Below are 24,862 nucleotides of genomic sequence, written 5' to 3'. Positions count from 1 at the left end.
ACCATTATCGTTTCGGTGGTGGATCGGTTGTGCGAGAAGGGGTCAGTGTTAATCGTAAAACAGATTTGGTAGTTGTACAAGGTACTGTCACAGGTCAGAAATACAGGGTCAACATTGTTGTACCAGTTGTATTGCCATTCTTGAGGACCCTGCCTCGTGTTTCAGAATAACGCAAGATCCCAAAGGGCGAGGATTGTCACAGAATGTCCGAGACACAACGGTGTTAACCACATGCAATGACCTGCCTTATCGCCGGATCTTAATTCCATTGAGCATGTTTGGGACACGGGTGTTTGTACATCAACCAGAGACGGCGACACTCGATGACCGTCGCAGTTTTGCTCGAGGACTGGCAAAACACCAAATTGGAAAGCCCATCCGGGGTATGCGACGGCGTTGTCAGGCCTGCATAGAGGCAGTGGGTGGACATGCACGCTATTAATGTTCGACATTAAACTTTTTTCTCAATGAATTAGTTATGACAAGACACCCATTGAAAGTGAAATGTGTTATTTTCAAAATGTCAATTATGTGCCTCGTTTTGGAAAACCACATCTTTTTCAAAGTTTCAAATTGTTAAACCTTTCAGATTTGACAAGTCGTTTCTCGTTTTATGCATCTTATTTTAAGCGAGTCTAAACTTTTGCAGCTAAGTATATTTACATCAATTCCATCATCATCAAAAATGGAGGTACAATTAAACATTTTCCCACACAATCGATAGTGGATTTTTTATAATCGATCATCACACCAGTAGTCCAAGCCATCAATTTTCGATTATTGATAGCGTTTAAATCAGTCAATAGAACACCACTAGCGTGTTAAACTGGAAGAAAGGACATTTTTTATACTAATAGGCAAGTTATTGTGACATGGATTGTTTGGAATAATAAATTTGTGAATGTATTTATGGATGTAAACCAGAGAAAATGTGCATGAAACGGCTCAAAGAAATGCAACCAAGCATGGAATATTCGGGAGAAATGCTGTCCAGTGTTCACCATAAAAGCCAGACATTCAGTCGCAAATCATTACCTCTGTGCAGCCTTCAGAAATCCAGAAAAACACCATTAGTGAACTGTTTAATAATTTTGTCATGCCAATCCTTGGTCAATATGACAGTTGGGAGTCATAAGGATGCTTGAATCTGGGACATCGCACATCAATTCAACGTCCACAGAAACACCATATGGCACCGATATCAACAAAACGACCAAGTCAGGGACCGTCCCCGTAGTGGTAGACCACCCGTGACATCTCGCCGAGATACATGGATGCGCACCACGTATCTGCGAAACAGGTTCCAGCCAGCAACCCTCACAGCCCGTACCATCCCTTTCTCCAGCATTTAGTCGCCTCAATGAGACGACGGTGCTAGGCCTGTATCAATGCTCAAGATGGACACGCTACTGATCGTATGAAGTTCGCTCTGGAACCACTATTGCCAATTTCCATACCTTCGGACATTTCTCTTTCCATGTTACGTTTAATACACGGAAGTAAAAACTTATCATCAATTAGCTTTGTCTCGTGTGTCACAATAACTTTTGCCTATTAGACGACTCACTCAACACATTTTATTTACTCATGGTCGAGGAGCAGATACTTTGAGAGGAAACCCGCTGTCGCCACCTTCATGGGCTACTCTTTCCGATTATTAGCAAGGGGTATTTTATATGTACCACAGCCTTTGATATACTAGTTGTGGTGAACAGGCTAGTGAGGAATCGCCAAATAGGCTCACTGACTGGGATCGATCATAGACAGACCGTGCATCAAGCAAGCGTTTTACCACTGGGCCGTGTCTCACCCACTGGATAGTACAAACATACCACAGCCTTTGTTACACCAGTTGTGGAGCACTGGCTGGAACGAGAAATAGCCCAACCCATGGGAAGCGATCCTAGATCAATCGCGCACCAGGCGAGCACTGTACCACTAAGCTACGTCCCGCACAAAACTGGTCGTGGAGGCAAGATTAAAAATGTTAAGAACACAGATGATTATTGGGATCAGTTTTTTTTTATTTCTGTACACAGCTGTTCACACGTTATGCAGCACCCTGTGACTGTTGCTCGGAAGGCATATTTCTGATGATGTCAGAGTCACCTGAAAGCAACAAATTAAACAGATGGAAGAAACAAAAACAATTATTGACAACAACACTTAAATCACAAATACCAAAATTTAAAAAGCTAAACATTTAACAGCTTTCTTAGCCTGTTAGCTCGAATTATTGATATTAAAGTACGCGTTGATAACTATCTACCAACAACTAATCCACTGTCCTGGACAGATAGCTGAGGTGTGTGCCCAGGACAGTGTGCTTGAACCTTAATTGGATACAAGCATACAAGTAATTTTAATCACCATTAACCGATCTAAAATATAAAAATTGAAATGAATGAAATGGTAACGTACCTGGGTCAGTGATGCTGAGTGTGCAGACTCGGAAATATTTCCCACAGGCCGTCCCCAGCTCAATATTGTTGCCGGTGTAGTGATGGACTCCTGTCTTCGCCAGCATAGCATAATACTCTATCTCACTCTTCCTGGAAATTAAATTACATCATGTTAGATCGAAGGAAAGGAGAAAAATGTTTATTTAACAACGCACTCAACACATTTTATTTACGGTTATATGGCGTCAGACATATAGTTAAGGACCGCACATACTGAGAGAGAAAACCTGCTGTTGCCACTTCATGGGCTACTCTTTTCGATTACAGCAAGGGATATTTTATATGCACCATCCCACAGACAGGGTAGTACATACTGTAACCTTCGTTTCACCAGTTGTCGAGCACTGGCTGGAACAAGAACTAGCCCAATGGGCCCACTGATGGGAATCGATCCTAGATTGATCACGCATCAGGCGAGCACTGTATCACCGAGCTACGATCCAACCCTCATGTTAGATTGAGATACATTTATATAAAAACCGTTTGAAAAATCCATCAATTTGTATGGCACAGCTAGCCACCTTCGCTGTAGCAGTTGTGGGGACCAACATTTACTAAGGTACATTCTACACTGCCATTATATATAAATAATTGACAGTTTAAAAGCATAAATATAAATGATTTTGTAACAAATAAGATTGCTCGACACAATAAACAGACATTAAACCTGAGACAAATGAAGACTCGTCTCCTTCCAATGGTGATTAATGTTAACGCAAAATCCACATCTTCAACCTGGTCGTAATGTAGCAACTAAAAATACCTTACCATCCCATCGGTCAGCTTTAAAGAAAAAAAACACATCATGTAATATGTGGTCGACTTCATCGCGGCTCAAACTAAATGAGCTCCGAAGCCAAGATTAAGATCAAATATACCCCCCCAACAACATGTAAAAGTAATTTATGATATATCAGGCCTCCCAGCCACTTGTACATATTAAAATATAGGAAATAGGAATTTGCATACCAAAATATAGGAGTTTTATAGGAATTTTGAGGTCAAATATAGGAGTTTTATAGGAAAATTTGGACCGATTAATATGATTATAGGCATTTTACATGGATTTTAAAAGATATTTACATTATTAATGGTATGTCCTTATCTTGCATATGTCCACAAGATACCATCTACTACCTCAACAAATATATACCAAGACTTGCCAGCAATCTATGCCGATATCCAGGATACTTTGAAAGTTGGTGCATCTTGTATCAGTAATACATCCTCCTCACCTCATCAGGTGAGCAGGATCTTGATTGGCACTTGATACAGATCTCCTACATTCAAAGCATCTTCTGAATTTCCGACAGGCTGGCTGCCTTTCACTGCGAACATAACTCAGTAACATATTTTATTCATCGGCATTTTGGCAAAAGCAACCGAGTCAAATATAGGAAATGAATCTCAATATAGGAGTTTTATAGGATCCTATAAAAATATAGGTTTGGGAGGCTTGTATATTTTTGAATAGGTCTTGTTCAATTCATGGTACTGCGATCTATTTGCACTGATATGTCTGTAACTGATAATAATAAATCAACTGACATCTAGCTGGAAAGATGATCCAGGAAAATAATCAAGCCCAAAACAACCAAGTTGCTAATGCAGGGGACAATATTTTAAAATCTTAGGTAACCAGAAATCTGTTCACTTGGGTACTTACTTAGGTACCTGATTGAATATAATTCTCGTAACCGATGAGCTAGGCCTATCTAATCCTAAAACACTTGGAACTATGGTTCTGTGCTACATTGGTGGTTCAAATGTATTTAAAAACAAACTGATTTTCACTTTCATGATTGATGTATGGTACTTTTAATTTTAGAATGTAATTATTCACCACATAACCGATTTGCAGTTCTCGTGATTATTAAGTTGTGTAACCAACACTCGAACAGAACAGTTCTCTTGAAATATTATGCCCTGTAATGTTTTGTAGGTAATCTTATATCTTCTTAAAAATAAAACCCATATGTTTTAGTTTATAGGTTTACTAACAAAATAAATCTTTTAAGTAGTTACATTAATTTGTATTTAGGGGTTGACCAAATAACTAACATACTAACAACAAAAGATACAAAATGCTAGAGCTTCTCTTAATTTTTCTAAAGTTTAATAACGAATCAATTGTTCAAAATATTTTGCTAAATTAAAATAATTTGGTCAAAAAAAAAAACACCCAGAGCTAGCTCTAAAAACCCATGCATGGCTTCTAGAACTTTATAAAAATCCACTAGCCATGGGATCAGCGATTTAAAAAGTTTACTAGCCACACTAAAAAATTCACTAGCTCTACTAAGTAAACTCCATTTTACTAATAGGAATAATCGAAAATTGTCACCAAAAGACAGGAAAATATAGCTTAAAAACCATTAGAGGGGGGAGGGGGCGGTAGCAGATTAATGTTTACAAAATAAGACTTAAATGCAGAATTTGAAAACTTTTTTTTTTGTTCACTAGCCCAACATTGAATATCACTAGCCAGGGCTAACTCTGGCACTCGACAAATTCACCAACAGCGAATTTATAAAGCAACTGGCAAATTTTATTTTGGCGAAATAATTTCATGTAACAATTGACTTTAAAAAACCCCCAAAAAACATTGATTTCTGCAATTTTTAACATTTAATGGACAGTGGCGAAATGTTTTGCTCACCGAGAGCTAACCCTGCTAGCCATGGGAGCGGGGCTACCATAATCGAGAAGCCCTGAATGTCCACGTAGCTGGTTAAAAACACCCAGTCGTGTCCTATATACCTGAGTGGTGGAGTGTTGTTGGCGATGATCACCAGCTTCGACTTGCCACCTCTCAGAGTTTTCAGGGTCTGCTTGTAACCAAGGCAATACTTGCCACTCTTCATAACCAACGCCAGGCGGGCATTAATGTTCTCTGCGGTCTTTTTCTGGAATACAAAACAAATTATTCTTTAGCATCTCTTGTCAACGAATTCTGATAGTTCTGCTAACAGAATTAAATGTTTGCTACAGGGCTCCACAAACGACCATATCTTCTGAATTCAGTGGACATATTAGTTATCAATACGAATATATCGGGTCTAAATTCCAAACTACCATGACGTAGCCCAGTGGTAAAGCGGTCTGTATGGGATCAATTGGTGGGCCAATTCTCGTCCTAGCTAGTAGATCACGACTGGTATATCAAAGGCTGTGGTATGTGCTATCCTGTCCCACATTGTGCATATAAAACGATTCCTCGTTACTAACGAAAAATTATAGGTTTTCTCTTAAAGACTATGTCAAAATTATCAAATGTTTTACATCCAATAGCCGATGATTAATATTAATAATGATTAACAAAAACAAACCACCGGTACTGTAGCGAAGTACTTTGACCACTTTGCCATGCCAAGGAACATCATATAACACTATTTTAATACTAAAAAAGCTCAAAAGGTGAATTGTGTTGGAATAAACAAATGTCCAAGCCCTATAAATGTGGAAAACAATATGAAACTTTCTTAAATGAGAATTCACGTTTTTTTGCTAGCTTTAGAAAATTACGATGTGTGCGAGACTTGATTACCCCTTGAAACTGTTTCTAATTCTATTTCCTTGCTATATGAAAGTAAGAGCAGTGGCAGTGCAGACGATACGGCCATGGCTGTACCACTATTGTTTTTTTCAGCACACCCACTAGAATACTCGCATCACCCTTTAGATGCTTAGTTTGGTTGCCTTGAACCGTAGTATTACTATTAAATTTTTTTTACACTGGGATCAGGTTAAAACAGCACCACTACCAATGGAACCAATTTGGCTGTAACTGCACTGTTTTGGCGAAAACGGAACTTTAAATTTTTTTTTTTTAAAGGCCCAACAGTTCAAAGATTGAGACATTGGGTAATGTATGGTCCAAACATATTTATGAGATACGATACTAAAAATAGTCCGTACCATCCTCCAACAAATGTTTTTTTTAAAAATAATTTCAGTTTTGTGTTAAGACTTAAAAATAAAAGTGCTCAAGTCTAGAACCCAGATAAAAATATCTAGCAACAGCTTTGTCCGATTGCTTTAATCGATTCTTGTTCCGTTTTAGCCATACATGTTAAAGTATCTGGTGCCGTTTCGGCCAACACTAGGTTCCATTGTCCATAGACTTGCGTGCTGTTTTAACCAACGCTAGGTTCTGTTTTGTCCAGTTTGGTTCCGTCTTAGCTATAACCCCCACCCCTGATGAGAATGTGCTCAGTGGTACAGTGCACCCTTGAAGTGCAGTCAGTCTCTGATCGATTCCAGTCGGTGGTACTATTGGGCTATTTGTCGTTCCAGCCAGCACACCATGACTGGTATACCAAAGGCTGCGATATGTTATCCTGTTTGTGGGATGGTGCATATAAAAGATCCCTTGCTGCTAATTGAAAAAGTCCGCAAGTGGCGACAGCGGGTTCCCCACTCAATATCTGTTTGGTCCCGAAACATGTCCGACACCATATAACCGTCAATAAAAATGTGTGGTCTTTAAATAAAAAATTTGGGGGCAATAGTTTGACCAGTACCCACCTTTCAATAATTAGGGTAGTCTTAGGGATAGCGTTAGTCTTTAGAGCCTTTGATATAAGGGGGTACGGGACGAACTCTTTCCATAAGTTTATTTATCACAGTTATTTTACATAAGAGAACTTTAAGAGTCCTGTAATGCGTCATTCTTTTAAATTTTATGTTATCTCCCTTTTCACACCTCAAAAAACCAACACGTGTTCTCACCGATTTCTTTTGAGCAACCATTTTTGCGGATTCGTTTATTAGATGAACCTGTAAAAATATAAAGTAATCACTTTAACATAAACAACGGTTGATAAAAATTGAAACAAATCAGAAAATGTTGAAGATTTTTTATTGAAAACATGTGGACTCCACAACACCAACCTCTCAACAGTAGCACCGAGCGTGAAAAGGAAATTACCCAACATCCAATGCGTCTGGCAAGACACCAGCGACGGAAACAGGCGAAAACAACCGAAACAAACATTCCACAAACATGGTGGCTTGTGAAGTCGTTTGATATAACTTTCTTGTACAACTAAACTTGTAGATTTTAATTCAGTGAAGCAAACGTAAAAATGTTTGTGTATTTAAGTAAAAAGGTGAGACCCAAACGGCATGGTGGTACATTTGTATTTTTGTTCATACTGAACAAGCATCAAGGTGTTTTTATGTTTGGTTGTCAATGAAGCTTTTTTAACTTCAAACTTGAAATTTTGTCATAAAACGTGGATAAACACATTGTACCATTACACTATGTTTTATCATGGTAATTAATGATTTTGTTACTATGCAATATTTATAAATTAACAATAGTCAAAGGTTTCAGAATTAAATGAATACAGTAAATAAAATATATTCTAATATTTTGATCAATATAACCACAACTTGCACAAGGGAAAGGGCAAGTGACTGTCTCACACAGAACTGACTATAGATTTTTGGAATGTAGTGCTACGGTATCATAAAACCATCATAAGCAGTGACATCACTTCGATACATGCCATAGTCTGTGTCAGTTTTACAATATCGTATTTCTAAGATAGCTCTGAAAATCTGGGCACTAGCTAGCTAACACCTACTTTCCGAAGCAAAATGTTAACAACTACAAAAAATTACTCTCCTACCTTTAATTACCGTTACATTTCCCCAAAATTTTGTCCACACACAAGTTGTGAAAAAACCATTATAGTGACACAGATTCCACATATGAGGCTGTAACGATGTCGCCAGTAACGACTTTGCTGAGATAGCATAGGGCAAAATACATGCAGTTTTCTGCCGTCTGCCATTTTGCTTTTTTATGGAATACTCTTCAAGAGGGGTGAAAGCCTACAAAGTATGTGACATAATTAATATAAAATCAATGATCTTTAGTGGTATATTTAAACAAACTAATTTTTTTTTTTTTAAATTAATATGACGTCATTACGTTTGATTTTATATCATAACATGTTATGATGTTGGTAGATTAAGTCATATCCTTTCACCCCTCTTGGAGAATATTCCATAAAAAGTCAAAATGGCAGCCGGCACAAAATTACATGCTTTTTGCCCTATGCGATCTCAGTGAAGTCGATATTGGTGACATGGTTATCATCTAGTATGTGTCATTGCAATGGTTTTCCCTAGATTTCTGTCATGACAAAATGTGAGTAAAATCTAACGAAAAATAAAGGTAGGAGAGCAATTTTTTGTAGTTCTTAACTTTTTGGTTCGGACAGTATTCTGAGTACTAAGCCGTTAGATGGAAGGAAATGTTTTATTTAATGATACACTCAACACATTTTTTAAATTTATGGTTATATGGTGTCACACATATGGTTAAGGACCACACAGATATTGAATGAGGAAACCCGCTGTTGCCACTTCATGGTCTACTCTTTTCAATTAAAAGCAAGGGATCTTTTATATGCACCATCCCACAGACAGGGTAGCACATACCATGCATGGCCTTTGATATACCAGTCATGGTGCACTGGCTGGAACGAGAAATAGCCCAATGGGCCCACCAACGGGGATCGATCCTAGACAGACCGTGCATCAAGTAAATGTTTTACCACTGGGCTATGTCCCGCCCCTAAGCCATTAGAGGGCTAGATAGACATTTGGAAAGTTATAATCCTATGTCAGAGCCATTTCTGTAATGAAAATGCACAATTTCTGCATACCATCGAGTAGGCAAATCTTTCGGTTCTAAGACAACAATAATCCTATTCTGCCAGACGAGAGCTTTGTGTATGGAATTTTATCTTATTTAGATGAAATTACTGGGTGAGCCTCAACTCAGGCATGCATTTAAAGCTGAGCATACTGAAAATACCACTCAATTTGTGTCCATACCAAATACCTTACCAATACTCCTCCAAAATACCAATAGCGAACCTCATATTTCAGTACCGTCCAGCTGTAGATAGCTCTGGCACTCGCCAAAGTGGTAATTTTAAGAACAATTGGCAAAATTTATTTTAATTTGGCGAAATAATTTCATGCAGTGATTGATATTTTGAAGGATAATTTGACGAAATGTTCTACTTATAAAGCCAGAGCTAGCCATGATGATGTGTGCGATATATCAACAATTTAATAGCTTGTTGGAGATGAAGAAAAACAATTGTCACATGTGGAGACAACATTGAAGAAAGTCAGACAATTGGACTCTTCTTGGGGCCAGGGGTGGGACGTAGCCAAATGGTAAACCACATCTGATATGCAGTTGGTCTAGGATTGATTCCCTTTGGTGGACCCATTAGGCTATTTCTGGTTCCCAGCAAGTGCACCACAACTGGTATCTCCAAGGCCATGGTATGTGCTATCCTGTGTTTGGAATGGTGCATATAAATGATCCCTGGCTACTAATGGAAAAATGTACGGGGTTTCCTCTCTGAGATTATGTCAAAATTACCAAATGTTTGACATCCAATAGCCAAAGATTAATATTAAAGAGACATGCCCTAGGTTCAGCCCATGAAAATTAACCTAAGTTTAGTTAATCTACAAACCTTTAACACATTTGGATAAAGTTACAACATAGAGAAACATGAGTCTGTGACTTTGAAATGGTGAAATACCCTTAAAAATAGACTAAAACTCGAATCCATAACTCTTACCTCTTGGACGCATGTATGTATTTAAAAATATGAGAAATGCATCTTGTGATATTAAAAACACCAGGATGACCAAAACCACTTTGAATGTACGGAAATGGATAATCTAAACAATAAAATCTTAAGTAAAGTATGATTTCAGTTATCAAAAATGGATCTAATAGTAAAACATATGTCTTAGTGTTTAAAACCTAGGGTTATGTCCCTTTAAATAAATCAATGTGCTCTAGTAGTGTTATTAAACAAAACAAACTTTTAATCTCTTTTTTTTTAGGGGGTCCAAACTCTGGGTGAGCAGAAATGTTGTCTTAAACCGTGTGTATATATATAAATTAAAAATTAATTTATATATATACACACACGTTTTAATGTGTTGTTTTGATAGATTGCCATTCCGAACAACACCAAACTGCGATGTGTATCGTGGAACAACGAGCAAGGCTTCATAGCGTGTGGTGGAGAGGACGGGCTCCTGAAGGTTCTCAAACTGGAAACCCAGACAGGTCAGTTGAAGTCTGCCTACCACAGGAGGCAGATTGTTTATACCTGTAACTTGAGGAGGTGCTTCAGTGTTCGAGATTAATGGTATCCCGATATTCCGGGGATACCAGAATTTAATTTTGGATACCAGACTTCAATAAGCCAGTATCCCACCGGGATACCATATAATGTTGTTGATTTTTTTTAATCCTGCGTTTTTAGTTTTCGCTGAAAATATGAAAGTCGTCATTTACTGGTGAAATTAAGTAACAGTGTCATCCAAGTTTGTTACAATGTTATTTATGAATTTCATTTAAGTAGGATACTAAATTCTCAGGTGGGATACCAGATTTTGAAATGTTAGTATCCAACTGGGATACTGCCCAAAATATTTAATCTCGAGCATTGTGCTTTTTTTTTTTTTTATCCCAGGGTGTTCATTATCTTTTACTTTATAGGAAGCTGTAAGAAATAGAAAGCTACTATAGTACTAATAGTTTCTGACATGAGTCCTATTGTAGATACAGGGAACATTTTGCTATTAAAATCTGACATTGTTAAGAGGCACTTGTAACCACCTACTATGCACCCCTACTACCGGCGGTCGTTAGTGCCATGGGTCAAACCAGCTTTATTAGCAGCAGAGAACAAGGATGCCAGTTTGGTGCAGGGAAATACACAGACTGCACCGGTGGAGGAAGTTGAGACAGGTAGGCGATGGTGTGGACAGCTCAGAAGACAGAGTTGGAGGATAGATGAGAAAGATGAATGAATGTGTGAGCCAGCTTTGACGGGATTTGAACCACTGTTGTTAGCTTGGTTGTTCAGCAGCTTATCCACTAGACCACAGAGCTCACTATTAAAATCTTGATTAGCGACATTTCTAATGAAAATTGATCAGCAATTACTGTTTAATGTTTTAAAATTGTGTAGCAATCTCTGTAACTTGCATAGCGAATCACGACGTAATACTGAACAAAATGTTCCCTAGGATAGCTTCTCTGACACAAGTCTGAAGAAAATAATCCTTAGGGTGAATTTTGGTGAGCTCCAAGAGTTGGTCTTCATCAAACGAGTCAGGTCAGGTCAGGTCATAGGGTTTTACATGCACATTCAGAACAAGCTGTTGTAGCGCACGCCTGTTGTGGGCACAAGAGCCGGCCTTGGCTGGCTCCTCTGTCCATGACAGGAAAGGTGGGGGGGAGGGGAGAGGAGGGACTGCCTGCACTGGCAGGTGCAAGGGAGCACCAGCAGCCCGATCAAATCGGTAGCAGGCGGGTGGGGGTGGTGGTGGTGCTGTGGAATTTGAATGGAGCAGTTAATGCCAAAGAGAAAAGGGTGCGCAATTTTGATTGAGGGAATTTGGCGCAATTTTGAACGGTTGGTCGAAAGGTAAATGGCCGAGCTAATATAGGTTTTGATATTAGTGAATCGAGAGTAGCTCGTTAATTTTAGACCTCTACGATGCTGTGGTGTCTCCCTAGGTTGCCCATCAAACGTGTGCATTTTATTTTGGTACCATGAGGTCACTCTGTTTTCTATGTAGATCTGCGTTATTAGCAGTACATGTATATTACGTGATGTCACTTACTACCTAGCTTACAAAATGACATAATCAACAGGTTGCAACGGCCATCTACGTCCTGAATGATGATACCAATTAACCAATAAAAAGGGTGCATTACCATCTAGGGATGTGTGATAGATGGTTTTTGTAGGACAGCTTTCTTTTTGGTACATTTGTACCAGTTAATTGAACTAGAAACATGTATCTAGGATCTACTGAATCAGAATGCAATAAATGTAGGTCTGAAAAGGGGCTGCGATGGTTGCAGAAGTAATGGCCACTGAAAAATAACTGCATGTCATGTACTGTAGTGAATCCTCACTAAACCGGACACCCACAGGTCTACGTAAAAAGTCCAGTATTAAGAGGCATCCATTTTAAGGAGGTTTTGTTTGAGACTGATATTTAAAAAGGAATTTTTGTTTAAATATAGGGTCTGGTTTTGAAACGTTTCACTATACATGATTATTTGTAATGAAAACTCTGAACGTTAGCTGCCCTGTTAATATGTACATGGTTGTTGATGTTTATTTATATTTCAGATAAAGATGTGAAGGTGAAATTACCTGTTATTGTTGACGATGTTTATTTATATTTCAGATAAAGATGTGAAGGTGAAATTACCTGTTATTGTTGACGATGTTTATTTATATTTCAGGTAAAGATGTGAAGGTGAAATTACCTGTTATTGTTGACGATGTTTATTTATGTTTCAGGTAAAGATGTGAAGGTGACATTACCTGTTATTGTTGACGATGTTTATTTATGTTTCAGGTAAAGATGTGAAGGTGAAATTACCTGTTATTGTTGATGATGTTTATTCATATTTTAGGTAAAGATGTGAAGGTGAAATTTTGGTATCTGTTATTGTTGACGATGTTTATTTATATTTCAGATAAAGATGTGAAGGTGAAATTAACTGTTATTGTTGACAATGTTTATTCATATTTCAGGTAAAGATGTGAAGGTGAAATTACCTGTTACTGTTGACGATGTTTATTTCTGTTTCAGGTAAAGATGTGAAGGTGAAATTACCTGTTATTGTTGACGATGTTTATTTCTGTTTCAGGTAAAGATGTGAAGGTGAAATTACCTGTTATTGTTGATGATGTTTATTCATATTTCAGGTAAAGATGTGAAGGTGAAATTACCTGTTATTGTTGACGATGTTTATTTATATTTCAGGTAAAGATGTGAAGGTGAAATTACCTGTTATTGTTGATGATGTTTATTTATGTTTCAGGTAAAGATGTGAAGGTGAAAGGCCTCGCTGCTCCCAGCAACCTGTCGATGAACCAGTCCTTAGAGGGACACAGTGGTAAGTCAGACATCTTCACTTAAGACTTTCATTTTTTTATTTTTTATTATTATTATTATTATTTATTTTTTGGGGAGGAGGGAGTACACGATCATGCCCCTGCACCCTGTCAGTTCAATCTGAGGTTGCACCTTTAATTTTTAAACAATTTGTTATTGTAAACTTTGTCATTTTAATGATTTACTGAATTTAACAGTGAAAATTGGAGGTGGGGGAGTGTGTGAAAATGGCCTCTGCGCCCCCTGATATAATATTTATATATTTATATATATATATATATATATATATATATATATATATATATATATATATATATATATATATATATATATATATACAGTCGACCTTCGATAACTCAAACTTCGATCTTTCAAAAACGTCGATCTCTCGAAGTGAAACAGCGGTCCCGGCCGAACTGCTATACAAACTAGTAATAACAGACTTCGAACACTCAAACTTCGAACATTCGAAAAACTCTATCTCTCAAAGTAATTTTGTGGTCCCACCATAAAAAAAATAAGGGATATTGCACTTCCAAAACTCGAAGTTTGTGGAGTGACTGAGCCTTTTAACTGTACCAGTAATACTTTAAAGAAAAATGAATTGTTACCCAAGCCAAGCGTGAGTGCCCCGACTGGTCTCGGCTATCGATGATACACGCGGTAATTACAGAATAATAGATCGCCGACTATGCGGAACGAAATAATCCTACATGCCTGCATTTGGTTGTCGGTGTTTGTACATGGCAGCGGGCCTCATTACACAAAGTACGGATAGTCTTGTAATCTTCAAAGAACTGTTGTAATAACAATTAACGCTGTTTGTTTTTTCTCTTAAACGAGTGAATCATGTCAAATTTGTTATTTGCTATTTAAGTGTGAATTCAAAATGATTCATTACTAGTCATTTAAATGATAATACTACAATGCAGTTTCACTTTGGGGTCTGCTGTACAAATTTCGAAAACTCGAACTCCCTGAGACTCGAACTATTTCGTCATCCCCTTCAACTTCGAGTTAAAGAAGTTTGACTGTATATATATATATATATATATATATATATATATATATATTGTATATATTGTATGTATGTATGTACATTCCTATTGAAAAACAGCAGTTGTGTTTGTATTTTGCATTAGAAAACAATGTTGTTTGCTGAGTTCTAATCTAGTTTGTTTGTTGCAGGAGCTGTGCAGTGTGTCACGTGGAATGAACAGTATCAGAAGTTGACCACCAGTGACCAGTACGGACTTATCATTGTGTGGATGCTCTACAAAGGTGAGGTGTCTTTTTAACTACACACTCACTCTCTGCCCCTACATACACGAGATCATTTGTTATAGTGTGTAGCAGGCCTCAGAATGTTTAATTTTATGGAAAACACTTTTTCATTTAAACTTGTTACCGTATCATGTTTATGTCACATCATGAAATAATTTTGGTCGTCACTTGCTAAATTAAAAATTATTTCACTCTGGACATGAATGTACGTGATACAGAATGGAAGCTCCTTTAATATCATATACATGTCCTGCCATTCTTTGATTTACCACCTTTTTTGGTGGCTAATTATGGGTTGAATTTAGGTATAGACATTCACATCAAATTCCAAAAGTGGTAATACGTTTTGGGGGTCCATCTTTAACCATGGTTAGTGATCTACCAACATTAACCTTTTCATTAAAACAATACACAGCAAAGTCGTAGCATAGATAAAGGATAATAAATGAGTTACCAGTTACCAAATTTATGTCCCGTGTGAAATAATTTTGAATAGTCATGAGCTTTGGCGAGTGACAAATGAAAATTATTTTACAAGGGATATAAATTTGATAATAACTGGTACCAAGTTTGTTATTCTATTTATTACCCAGCTATTTTTTCTCTAAAAACCTTTTATTTTTGATATTCATACATGTAGGCCTACATGTATAGCCTATATAGAAACGTAAACCATTTTAGAAATTTATAGGGCCTTGAAAAGTCAATTTACTAAGAATTTATTAAAAAAAAGAAAAACCCCACAAAAAAGTAGGTGGCTGAGTTGGCAAAAGTAGACCGCATATTAGCCAGCTACTAGCTGAAAATTAAATAATTATATTATACTACAAATATGTAAGCAAATGGTGCTTCCTTTGGGAAGGACTATTTATATTTACAGTATTTGATAGTACATTGCATTCTGCCATTACCATCAATGATTACAGATTAAATTGTTTTCCAGGATCCTGGTACGAAGAGATGATTAACAACCGGAACAAGTCCGTTGTTCGTGGAATGAAATGGAACGCTGAAGGGCAAAAAATATGCATTGTTTATGAAGACGGTTTGTCACATTTACTTTTTATTCTGTAATGTAATGTACTGTTAGTGTTACCGTTTAACAGGAACCGGCGTCATGGTTAGGCCATCGGTCTACAGGCTGGGTATAGGATTTTTAATCCAGATACCAACTCCAAACCCTGAGTGAGTGCTCCGCAAGGCTCAATGGGTAGGTGTAAACCACTTGCACCGACCAGTGATCCATAACTGGTTCATCAAAGGCCATGGTTTGTGCTATCCTGCCTGTGGGAAGCGCAAATAAAAGATCCCTTGCTGCTAATCGGAAAGAGTAGCCTATGTAGTGGCGACAGCGGGTTTCCTCTCAAAATCTGTGTGGTCCTTAACCTAACCATATGTCTGATGCCATATAACCATAAATAAAATGTGTTGAATGCGTCGTTAAATAAAACATTTCTTTCTTTCTGTTTAACAGGACTAATTTTCGAGACACACACTGATTATATAAAACGTCGATGATCGCGATGTAGTGATAAACTCAATGACACGGGACTGATTTTTGAAATACCAACTCGATGATCATGTGCATGTGTAGGGATCAAGTTTTAATAAAATGTTTTTGTGGGGAAGTACAGTAAATGTTGATTTCGGTTTTATAACAAATATGAAGGAAATGTTTTATTTAACAACGCACTCAACACATTTTATTTACGGTTATATGGCGTCAAACATATGGTTAAGGACCACATAGATAGAGAGAGAGGAAATCCGCTGTTGCCACTACATGAGCTACTCTTTTCGATTAGCAGCAAGGGTTCTTTTATATGCACCATCCCAAAGACAGGGTAGTACATACCACAGCCTTTGCTATACCAGTCGTGGTGCACTGGCTGGAATGAGAAATAGCTCAATGGGCCCATCGATAGGGATCAATACCAGACTGACTGCGCATCAAGCGAATGCTTTACCACTGGGCTACGTCCCGCCCCTTAATAACAAATATTGAGGCAAGTTGTAGGGTCAACAAGGTAAACATTTCCTTCAAAAGATGGGCATGGAGGCAACTTACTCTCTATTAAATTTTCTAACACAAATTAAACAGTCTCACGCCCAAACTAGCTGTGCCTTATTTTGCATGTTACTAATTGGCCATCAGACTCTGGCAATCTAGACAAAAACTTCGAGGCTTGAAACGTTATATTGATAACAGAATGGGTAGTTGACACTGCAGCAAGGTACTATATTAACAGCTGCATCTAAACTGTAAAGTGTTTGCTTGATGGACGGTCGGTCTAGGATCAATCCCCGTCGGTGGACCCACTGGGCTATTTCGTGTTCCTGCCAGTGCTCCACAACTGGTATAACAAAGGCCGTTGTATGTACTATCCTGTCTGTGGGATGGTGCATATAAAAGATCCCTTGCTGCTAATCGAAACGAGTAGCCCATGAAGTGGCGACAGCGTGTTTCTTCTCTCAGTATGTGTATGGTCCTTAACCATATGTCTGACGCCATATAACCGTAAATAAAATATGTTGAGTGCGTCATTAAATAAAACATTATTCTTCCTTCCTAAACTAGTCGAAGAATGGTGTGCAATGGTAAGGAAAACAATGCATGCAATCAGTTCTAGATAGTAAAATGATAGAAAGTATTTCCATGGTTGCAGCTTGAATACTCTGTGTTTTAGGTGCGGTGATTGTGGGCTCGGTGGACGGAAACCGAATCTGGGGGAAAGAGCTGAAGGCAATGCAGCTGTCCAATGTTGAGGTACGTTGTAAGCTGCGTCTAGATATACTTTCTCATGGAATATTTTGTTCAGTATTGCATAGTGATTTCTTTTCAACATCACCTGAGAACAGGTGAGGTATCTATTAAAGAGAAAACTCTCCAAGTTTTCTCCATTTACTGTGCAATCCTAAAATGTTAAAGAGTAGTTGGCTATGCAATTTGCTAATTGAAATTTTGAAAAAATAATGTTACGTTTCTTTTCCTTCTTTTTTTCTTCTTGCTTTTTTTTTTCTTTTTTTTTTTCAACTCTATGTATGACATTGTATTTGTAATACCTAATATTTACAATGAATCATGTGTAATGGATGTCAAAATGTTTGTTGATTATTTATATGTATTAATTTTTGTAACTCTGTTACTTGCAACCCCTGCAATTGCAAGGCCGTGGAGATTGCTGTGGAATTTTTAATTCTCTGCAGCACTTTTTTTTGCTGTGGACTGTATTCAATTTATCTTTTTCCAGACACGTTTTTTATTCCATGGATATTTTCTTAATTGCAGGGTTTGTACTTGTAAAAGATATGTAAACGTCTGTCAGTTATTACAATATTGAAGGTTAACTTACTGAAATTCCTGCATTAAAATTGCTTTTTGGCTAAAGAATTTTTTTAGTTAACTCCCTTGAATAGTGACATATTTTGTATGATTTTCACCATGCATATGCAGGTAGGGCGGGATGTAGCCCAGTGGTACATCGCTCGCTTGATGCATGGTCGGTTTAGGATCGATCCCCATTGGTGGACCCATTGGGCTATTTCTCGTTCCAGCCATTGCACCATGACTGGTATATCAAATGTCGTGGTGTGTACTACCCTGTCTGTGGGATGGTGCATATAAAAGATCCCTTGCTACTAATCGAAAAAGAGTAGCCCATGAAGTGGCGACAGCGGGTTTCCTCTCTCATTATCTCTGTGGTCCTTCACCATATGTTTGACGTCATATAACCGTAAATAAAATGTGTTCAGTTGTCGTTAAATAAAACTTTAAAAAAAAAAAAATTGTACTTTTAAAAGATATGTAAACCTCTGTCAGTTATTACAATATTAAAGGTTAACTTTACAAGAAAGTTAAAACAGACCAAAAAATTGTTTTGCTGAGGGTGTCAGGAAATGACATTATAATATATGTTTTTATTTCAAATAAAAGCCATTTTAATTTAATAAATTTAAAATTATTGAAATTCCTGCATTAAAATTGCTTTTTGGCTAAAGAAAAAACGTGAGTTAACTCCCTTGAATAGTGACATATTTTGTATGATTTTCACCAGCTGCAGTGTACTACCTGAAAACGATCAAGAATGACATCAATAATCAATAATGATGTCATCACTGTCTTCAAATAAAATTTGAAACACAGGGTTTTCGTGAAAGCAAAAATAGGAGTAAAAATTTTTTTTCAAGATTGGAAATACAATATGTACAGTAAAATAAATTTAATCCGTATAAATCATAGTTAATAATTTCATTATAAAATTAACCTTTTAATGTTACATTTTTGTTTTGGTTTACAGTATCACTTTTTACAATTCCATTGTGTTTCTGGTTCCACTGGTTCTTACAATAGCTTAAACGTATTATTATTACAATTTTAAAGGCATTAAATTAAGTTCACTGAATTTAAAATTTATTATCTTGTTTCAGTGGTCACCGGATGGTAAGAAGATTCTGTTTGGAATGGTTAATGGCGAAGTTCACATCTTCGACAACACTGGCAACTTTATTGTAAGTCGAACATCCCCAGCATTATGATTGTTGCTAGCACAGCCTTATGGTGTTAATTATCAGTGTATGATTTTGGTTTAAAACATTTAAGTGTCATAAGGATTCTCTTTTTGCAAATCTTGAGAGCCCTCCACCAACCCAGCAAGCCCTGCCGTGTGTCTCCAGTAGAACAGAAGATACACTAAATGTTTTGCATGAAACCATGGAAAAGATTGTTATTCAAGACTGTGGTTTCCTATGATTTTGAGATATATGTTAACTGTGTCATTTCAAAGAATCGGTGTAATTTGTACATATAATGTTTTACGAGCTATGCAGGCTTGTATGCTGGCCAAGCTAGAGAGTCCTATATGATTTTTGCGAACCTCAGGCTCCCGAAATCTCCTCAAAATCGCACAATGATTATCATATCATTTACATATTTACCTTAGTCTGATTCCCAACAGCCAGTGTATTTTTTTGTTTTTTGTACTGGGGTATCGTTAAACATTCATTCATTCATTCACTCATTCATTTTCGATTTTATGGAAAAGTAATAATTAATTGACATACAGTGTTTGACAAATGTGTAAAAAAGTCGCTAGTCATCAGAGAAGCTTTGGCTAGTATCCTATATGTATTATAATGATACAGTTGATAATTTCCACTAGTCCAGACCAGAAATTCACTAGCCGAGACCAAGGGCTATAGTGGATTTTTCGATCCCTGCATTATAATATATGTTTTTTTTACATGGATATTTCTTTTTCATAATCTGATTTTCAGACCAAGCTGCAGGTATACTGCCTAGCGAACGTGAGTGGTGCTATCCACATTGCGGGCATGGTGTGGTACAATGGGACGTTCGGATACGTCGAGCCGAACTGCCCCTCACTGGCGCTGTGCTTCGACAACGGACGATGTCAGATCATGAGACACGAAGTGGATGAAAGTAAGAGAATTTACAAGTATTCTGTATGGAGAATGTTTCAGGCCCCAGGGCCCAGTTGTTCAAAGCATAGTTAAATTTACTCTGGGTTAGTCTAGTATTTTCCTTTTAATTATTATGCACAAGTCATGTTTCAATATTATGTCTTCAGTTATTATTTGTATTGATTTAGTCTTTGGTTTTGAAAATTTCTGTTAATCACTGATTAAGCTAACTAACGTTTGAACAACCGGCCACTGGATTTAAAATTTCTGTTAATCACTGATTAAGCTAACTAACGTTTGAACAACCGGCCACTGGATTTAAAATTTCTGTTAATCACTGATTAAGCTAACTAATGTTTGAACAACCGGCCACTGGATTTAAAATTTTATGGGAAAACACTTTTTTGTTTAGCTAAAGTTTACTTGAATGTGGCTACAGATTAACTGATCAAATTTCCCAAATTACTATTAATTTTTGAAATCCAGCTTAAACCTTAAATGGTGGATTATGTTGCTTGATAATAGGTAACAGACATTTTGCTGATTTGCTACCGACACACTGCCATTACAGATAGCCACATAAATTAATTGTTTGATTTACTGTGCAAGATTAATGTCCAGTAATTATCGCAAAATGCACTACAAGACTCCCATCATATGCTGTCATTCGGGATAAAAGAAAAAGTACACCCAAAGTGGTGGAAATGTCCCCATTATTACATATATGGTTAAAAATATCTTGGTACATATCAAAGTGATACATCCCACTAGAATGCCAAGTGGAACGTAACACTTCGTGACATCACACAATGACGTCATCGATTGGCGCACTACAATCTTACAGGAACGTCAACCAAACAAGTTGAGTGATATAAATTAAGATAGATTTTGGGTAATAAATAGGATATTAAACTCGCTACCATTTCATATTATGTTTATATCCTTCCTGAAATAATGTTTATTGGCACTCACTAAAGCTCGTAACAACTGGAAATTATCTCACTTTGGACATAAACATGATAAGAAATGGAAGCTCGTTTAATATTCTATAATTCTTACCCTAACAGGAGAATGACAATAATCTTTGTCATTAACCTGTAATTTTCTGTTTTCATTATTGCAGATCCGGTGTTGATCGACACGGGAATGCGGGTGTGTGACATCGCGTGGAACCACTCCGGCTCTGTTCTAGCAGTTGCAGGCTCCCAGCCATCGATCGGGCAGGAGAAGGAAGCCAACAATGTCCAGTTCTACACACCTTTCGGAGAGGTACGCCCGTGTCTCATAGGGCTACAACTATTCACTTTTCAATCTCATTTCAGCTTTTGTGTGTTTGCAAAAAGAAGTTATCACAAAATAAAAATAAGATTTATTTGACACCAAATAGTCCTAGTTTAAAATATGATGAAATAAAATTCATTTTCTTTAACTTGACATACTCTAATAACTGTCATTATAATAATATTTGTAACCATATTCTAAACACCAAATACCTGTAGTTTATACGAGCTGAGGTGTCATTGAACAAATATTCCTTTTATATCATCTTCCTTTTTTTTTAGTTGCCTACCAGTCCAATCGTCTGTCCAGCTGTCCCACATAGTTTTCAGAACTGTTTTCCCACTATGCCTTAAGATATTGAGTTGAAATTTTATGTATACTACTCAAAAGAATTTAAGGGTCAAAAATTTATAACCAAATAAGTTTCAGAGTGTATTAGATTGATGATGTAAACTACACCAAAAATTTAATTTATTGTTCCATATTTACAAAAACCCCACAAATAAACGTCACTGTATACAAGAAAGTCACATGACATGCTGTCAAAGTTGAAGGTTGTCAAACATGGATTTTACACATTAGAACATTCGTTTAATAGTGTGTGAATCCACCCCTGGCGCGAATACACTCGACACATCGTTGCCTCATGCTGTTGATCAGACGTCTGAAGAACTCTTGGGGAATGGCCTGCCACTCTGCCATAAGAAGTTGACCCAGATCATGAAGGTTGGCCGGAGGGGCATGGTTATCCCGAACTCTCCTGCCTAATTCGTCCCAGGCGTACTCTATTGGGGCCAAGTCAGGCGAATATGCTGGCCAATCCATCCTGGCGATACCTTGTTGTCTGAGAAAGTCCGTTACCACCCTGGCGCGGTGGGGTCTGGCATTGTCATCCTGCAGAACTGCCCCGCTGCCAATCTGCTGAAGGCCTGGGAGAACCAACGGCCGGATAATCTCATTCAGATAGCGGATTCCATTCAGATTGCCATCCACCACATAGAGGGGGGTCCTGTGGTGGATAGAGATGCCGCCCCACACCATGACGCTGCCACCACCGAACCGCTGACGTTGTCTAATGTTAACGTCAGCGAAGCGCTCCCCAGGACATCTGTAGACACGAACCCGACCGTCGTTGAACTGGAGACTAAACCTGGACTCATCAGTGAACATCACTCGACCCCACTGAACACGTTGCCACCGCAGATGAAGCGTGCACCAGTGACGTCTGGCCGTTCTGTGACGTGGTAGGAGTGGTGGTCGAACAGCCTGGCGACGGCAGCGTAGATTATTGGCTCTCAGACGATTGCGTATGGTTTGATCAGACTCTCGAGTTCCAGTTGCAGTCCGCAGATTGTCACGTAATCGGCGTGCAGTGGTTGTGCGTTGACGTAGAGCCATATTGGTGATGTAGCGGTCCTCTCTATTTGTAGTGCTTCGGGGTCTTCCCGAACGTGGACGATTTCGAACAGAATTCGTTGCTTGGAACCGTTGCCACAGTCGGCCAACGACACTCTGACTGACACCAAGTCTCAGGCAACATTTCTTTGCGTATTGCCATCCTGAAGCCAAGCAATAGCCCTTCCTCGATCTTCGATAGTCAGCTGACGTCGTAGCATTGTCGAATTTGGAGTGTGCACCGTACACGAACGCAAGCTCCAATTATACGGAAATTCAGCATTGGGAACATGGAATACATATGCAAAGCGTGCAAATGAAGCGCTTTGTGAAAAAGCAAGTTATGGGCACTTAGCAGACCTTTCACTTTCGCCCTAATTTACGTGCAAATGTAAGCATGTTTTTGCCATTAGAACTAGTCGACAGTGTCAATGACAGTGGATTTTAATTCATTTATGGGTTGCTTAGACCCACTTTCGTCAAAATGGAACAATACCATGCGTGACATTATGGTCTAGCTAATATAATTGACATTCAGAAAATAATGTCGAAAATATCGTCTCACCCTTAAATTCTTTTGAGTAGTATATATAGCTTTATCATGTAGAGTTATAAATCAAGTTTGACTTTCATTAGGATTTGCCAGTTTTTATCAAGCGTTATGGCCTTTGAACATACGAGTGTAGAGTTACAAACCAAGTTTGACTTTCATTAGGATTTGCCTGTTTTTATCAAGAGTTATGGCCTTTGAACATACGAGTGTAGAGTTACAAACCAAGTTTGACTTTCATTAGGATTTGCTAGTTTTTATCAAGAGTTATGGCCTATGAACATAGGAGAAATGAAAGTTTGTTGGGCCTGGTAGAGCTAGGACATGTGTTGCTTTTAATTAGCATTACTCTCAGAATGCTTGTTTTTCTCCAGCACCTACGGACACTGAAGCTTCCTGGTAAATCGATGTGCTCGTGTTCGTGGGAAGGTGGAAGTCTTAGAATCGCATTGGCCGTCGACTCCTTCATCTACTTCGCAAACATACGACCCGACTATAAGGTCAGTGCATCTGTGTTCTCTTCATGAAACAATAATGATGGTTGTTCTGGAGCACGATCTAGCTCAGTCAGTAGGGTACTCATCTAAGTGTTTTGGTTGTTGAAATCAGGAAGTTTTAGTGAGCATGTAATTAATGAATTCAGTGGGATCTTATAAGATGCTAAAATATCCAAATGGACAGATAGTTATATTGATGTTACACTGCTGTTACGTTATTTACAGTGTTCTTTTGATACTAATAAAATAAAATATACGTAGCTTTCAACTTTTTGTGTGTGATCTGTTCTGAATGTTTACAAAATTTAAAATGACATTGAAATATATAGAGAATATTTCATGTTTTTTGTCAAATATGATTTATATCTCATCGAGTGAAGTTTGCAATCATATCTTTCGATTTGCGCTTGCACGATGAGTGTGATATGATTGCAAACTTCATGAGATTATATAACTTTTGGCAATTTACCTTTATTTTAAAAATGCCAGCAGCAAAATAGTTCCGGCTTTCTTACAGTGCAGATAACACTTTCTACAGTGACGATAACACATTTTAGAATGAAATAATGAAATGTTCACTCTAAAATGTGTTATCATCACTGAGTGACTGATAACAGTTTTATTTCACTGATATTTTAAGATATTTCACTAAATGTTATATAATAATACATTTGTTTTTGGTTTTTTTGTTCACAGTGGGGATACTGCTCAAACACGGTGGTTTATTCCTTTACAAAGCCAGACCGCCAAGAACACTGCGTCATTTTCTGGGACACGAAGAACAACGAGGTATTGAAATATTAATGAGAAAAAAAAGACACCCTCAAACCCCCCCCCCCAAACTCCACCCAACCCCCCCCCCCCAACAACAACAAAACCGAAACACTAATGACTGCCATTAGCTGCTGAATCAAAAATGAATGAGAAAAAAAGAAACCCTCAAGCCCCCAAACTCCCCCCACAACCTCCCCCCCCCCCCCCCCCCCCCCCCC

At 37.8% G+C, this 24,862-nt stretch overlaps 2 protein-coding genes across 2 annotated transcripts in view; one reads left to right on the top strand and one right to left on the bottom strand.

Annotated features, from left to right (window-relative positions):
- Positions 1–2,003: 2,003 nt before the first annotated feature.
- On the bottom strand, positions 2,004–7,437 carry LOC121376930 (60S ribosomal protein L30). The gene is made up of 5 exons (XM_041504736.1): positions 7,356–7,437; positions 7,194–7,241; positions 5,223–5,368; positions 2,422–2,552; positions 2,004–2,109 (listed from the first exon to the last, which is right to left on the bottom strand). Exons 2-5 carry the CDS (start codon positions 7,212–7,214, stop codon positions 2,051–2,053), a joined length of 357 nt encoding a protein of 118 aa, XP_041360670.1. The 5' UTR covers positions 7,215–7,241; positions 7,356–7,437; the 3' UTR covers positions 2,004–2,050.
- Positions 7,438–7,442: 5 nt separating this feature from the next.
- LOC121376931 (WD repeat-containing protein 35-like) overlaps positions 7,443–24,862 on the top strand; it is a 47,103-nt gene continuing 29,683 nt past the window's right edge. Inside the window, 11 exon segments of the mRNA XM_041504737.1 lie at positions 7,443–7,573; positions 10,464–10,581; positions 13,369–13,443; positions 14,631–14,723; positions 15,670–15,771; positions 17,414–17,493; positions 19,155–19,235; positions 20,001–20,166; positions 21,271–21,416; positions 23,748–23,873; positions 24,567–24,659. Coding sequence (XP_041360671.1) covers positions 7,550–7,573; positions 10,464–10,581; positions 13,369–13,443; positions 14,631–14,723; positions 15,670–15,771; positions 17,414–17,493; positions 19,155–19,235; positions 20,001–20,166; positions 21,271–21,416; positions 23,748–23,873; positions 24,567–24,659 — 1,104 coding nt within the window. The 5' untranslated portion in view covers positions 7,443–7,549.

This window comes from Gigantopelta aegis, chromosome 7 (assembly GCF_016097555.1).
Source record: "Gigantopelta aegis isolate Gae_Host chromosome 7, Gae_host_genome, whole genome shotgun sequence".
In the NCBI taxonomy this organism is placed as follows: Eukaryota; Metazoa; Mollusca; class Gastropoda; order Neomphalida; family Peltospiridae; genus Gigantopelta; species Gigantopelta aegis.
This window is presented reverse-complemented; position numbering and strand designations above follow the sequence as displayed.

Coding starts and splice junctions, on each gene's coding strand:
- LOC121376930 (XM_041504736.1), bottom strand. CDS start 7,214: ATGGTTGCTCAAAAGAAATCG. Junction 5,369..7,193: donor TGGTTGCTCAAAAGAAATCG/GTGAGAACACGT, acceptor TTTGTATTCCAG/AAAAAGACCGCAGAGAACAT. Junction 2,553..5,222: donor AACAACACTCCACCACTCAG/GTATATAGGACA, acceptor TTTAATTTCCAG/GAAGAGTGAGATAGAGTATT.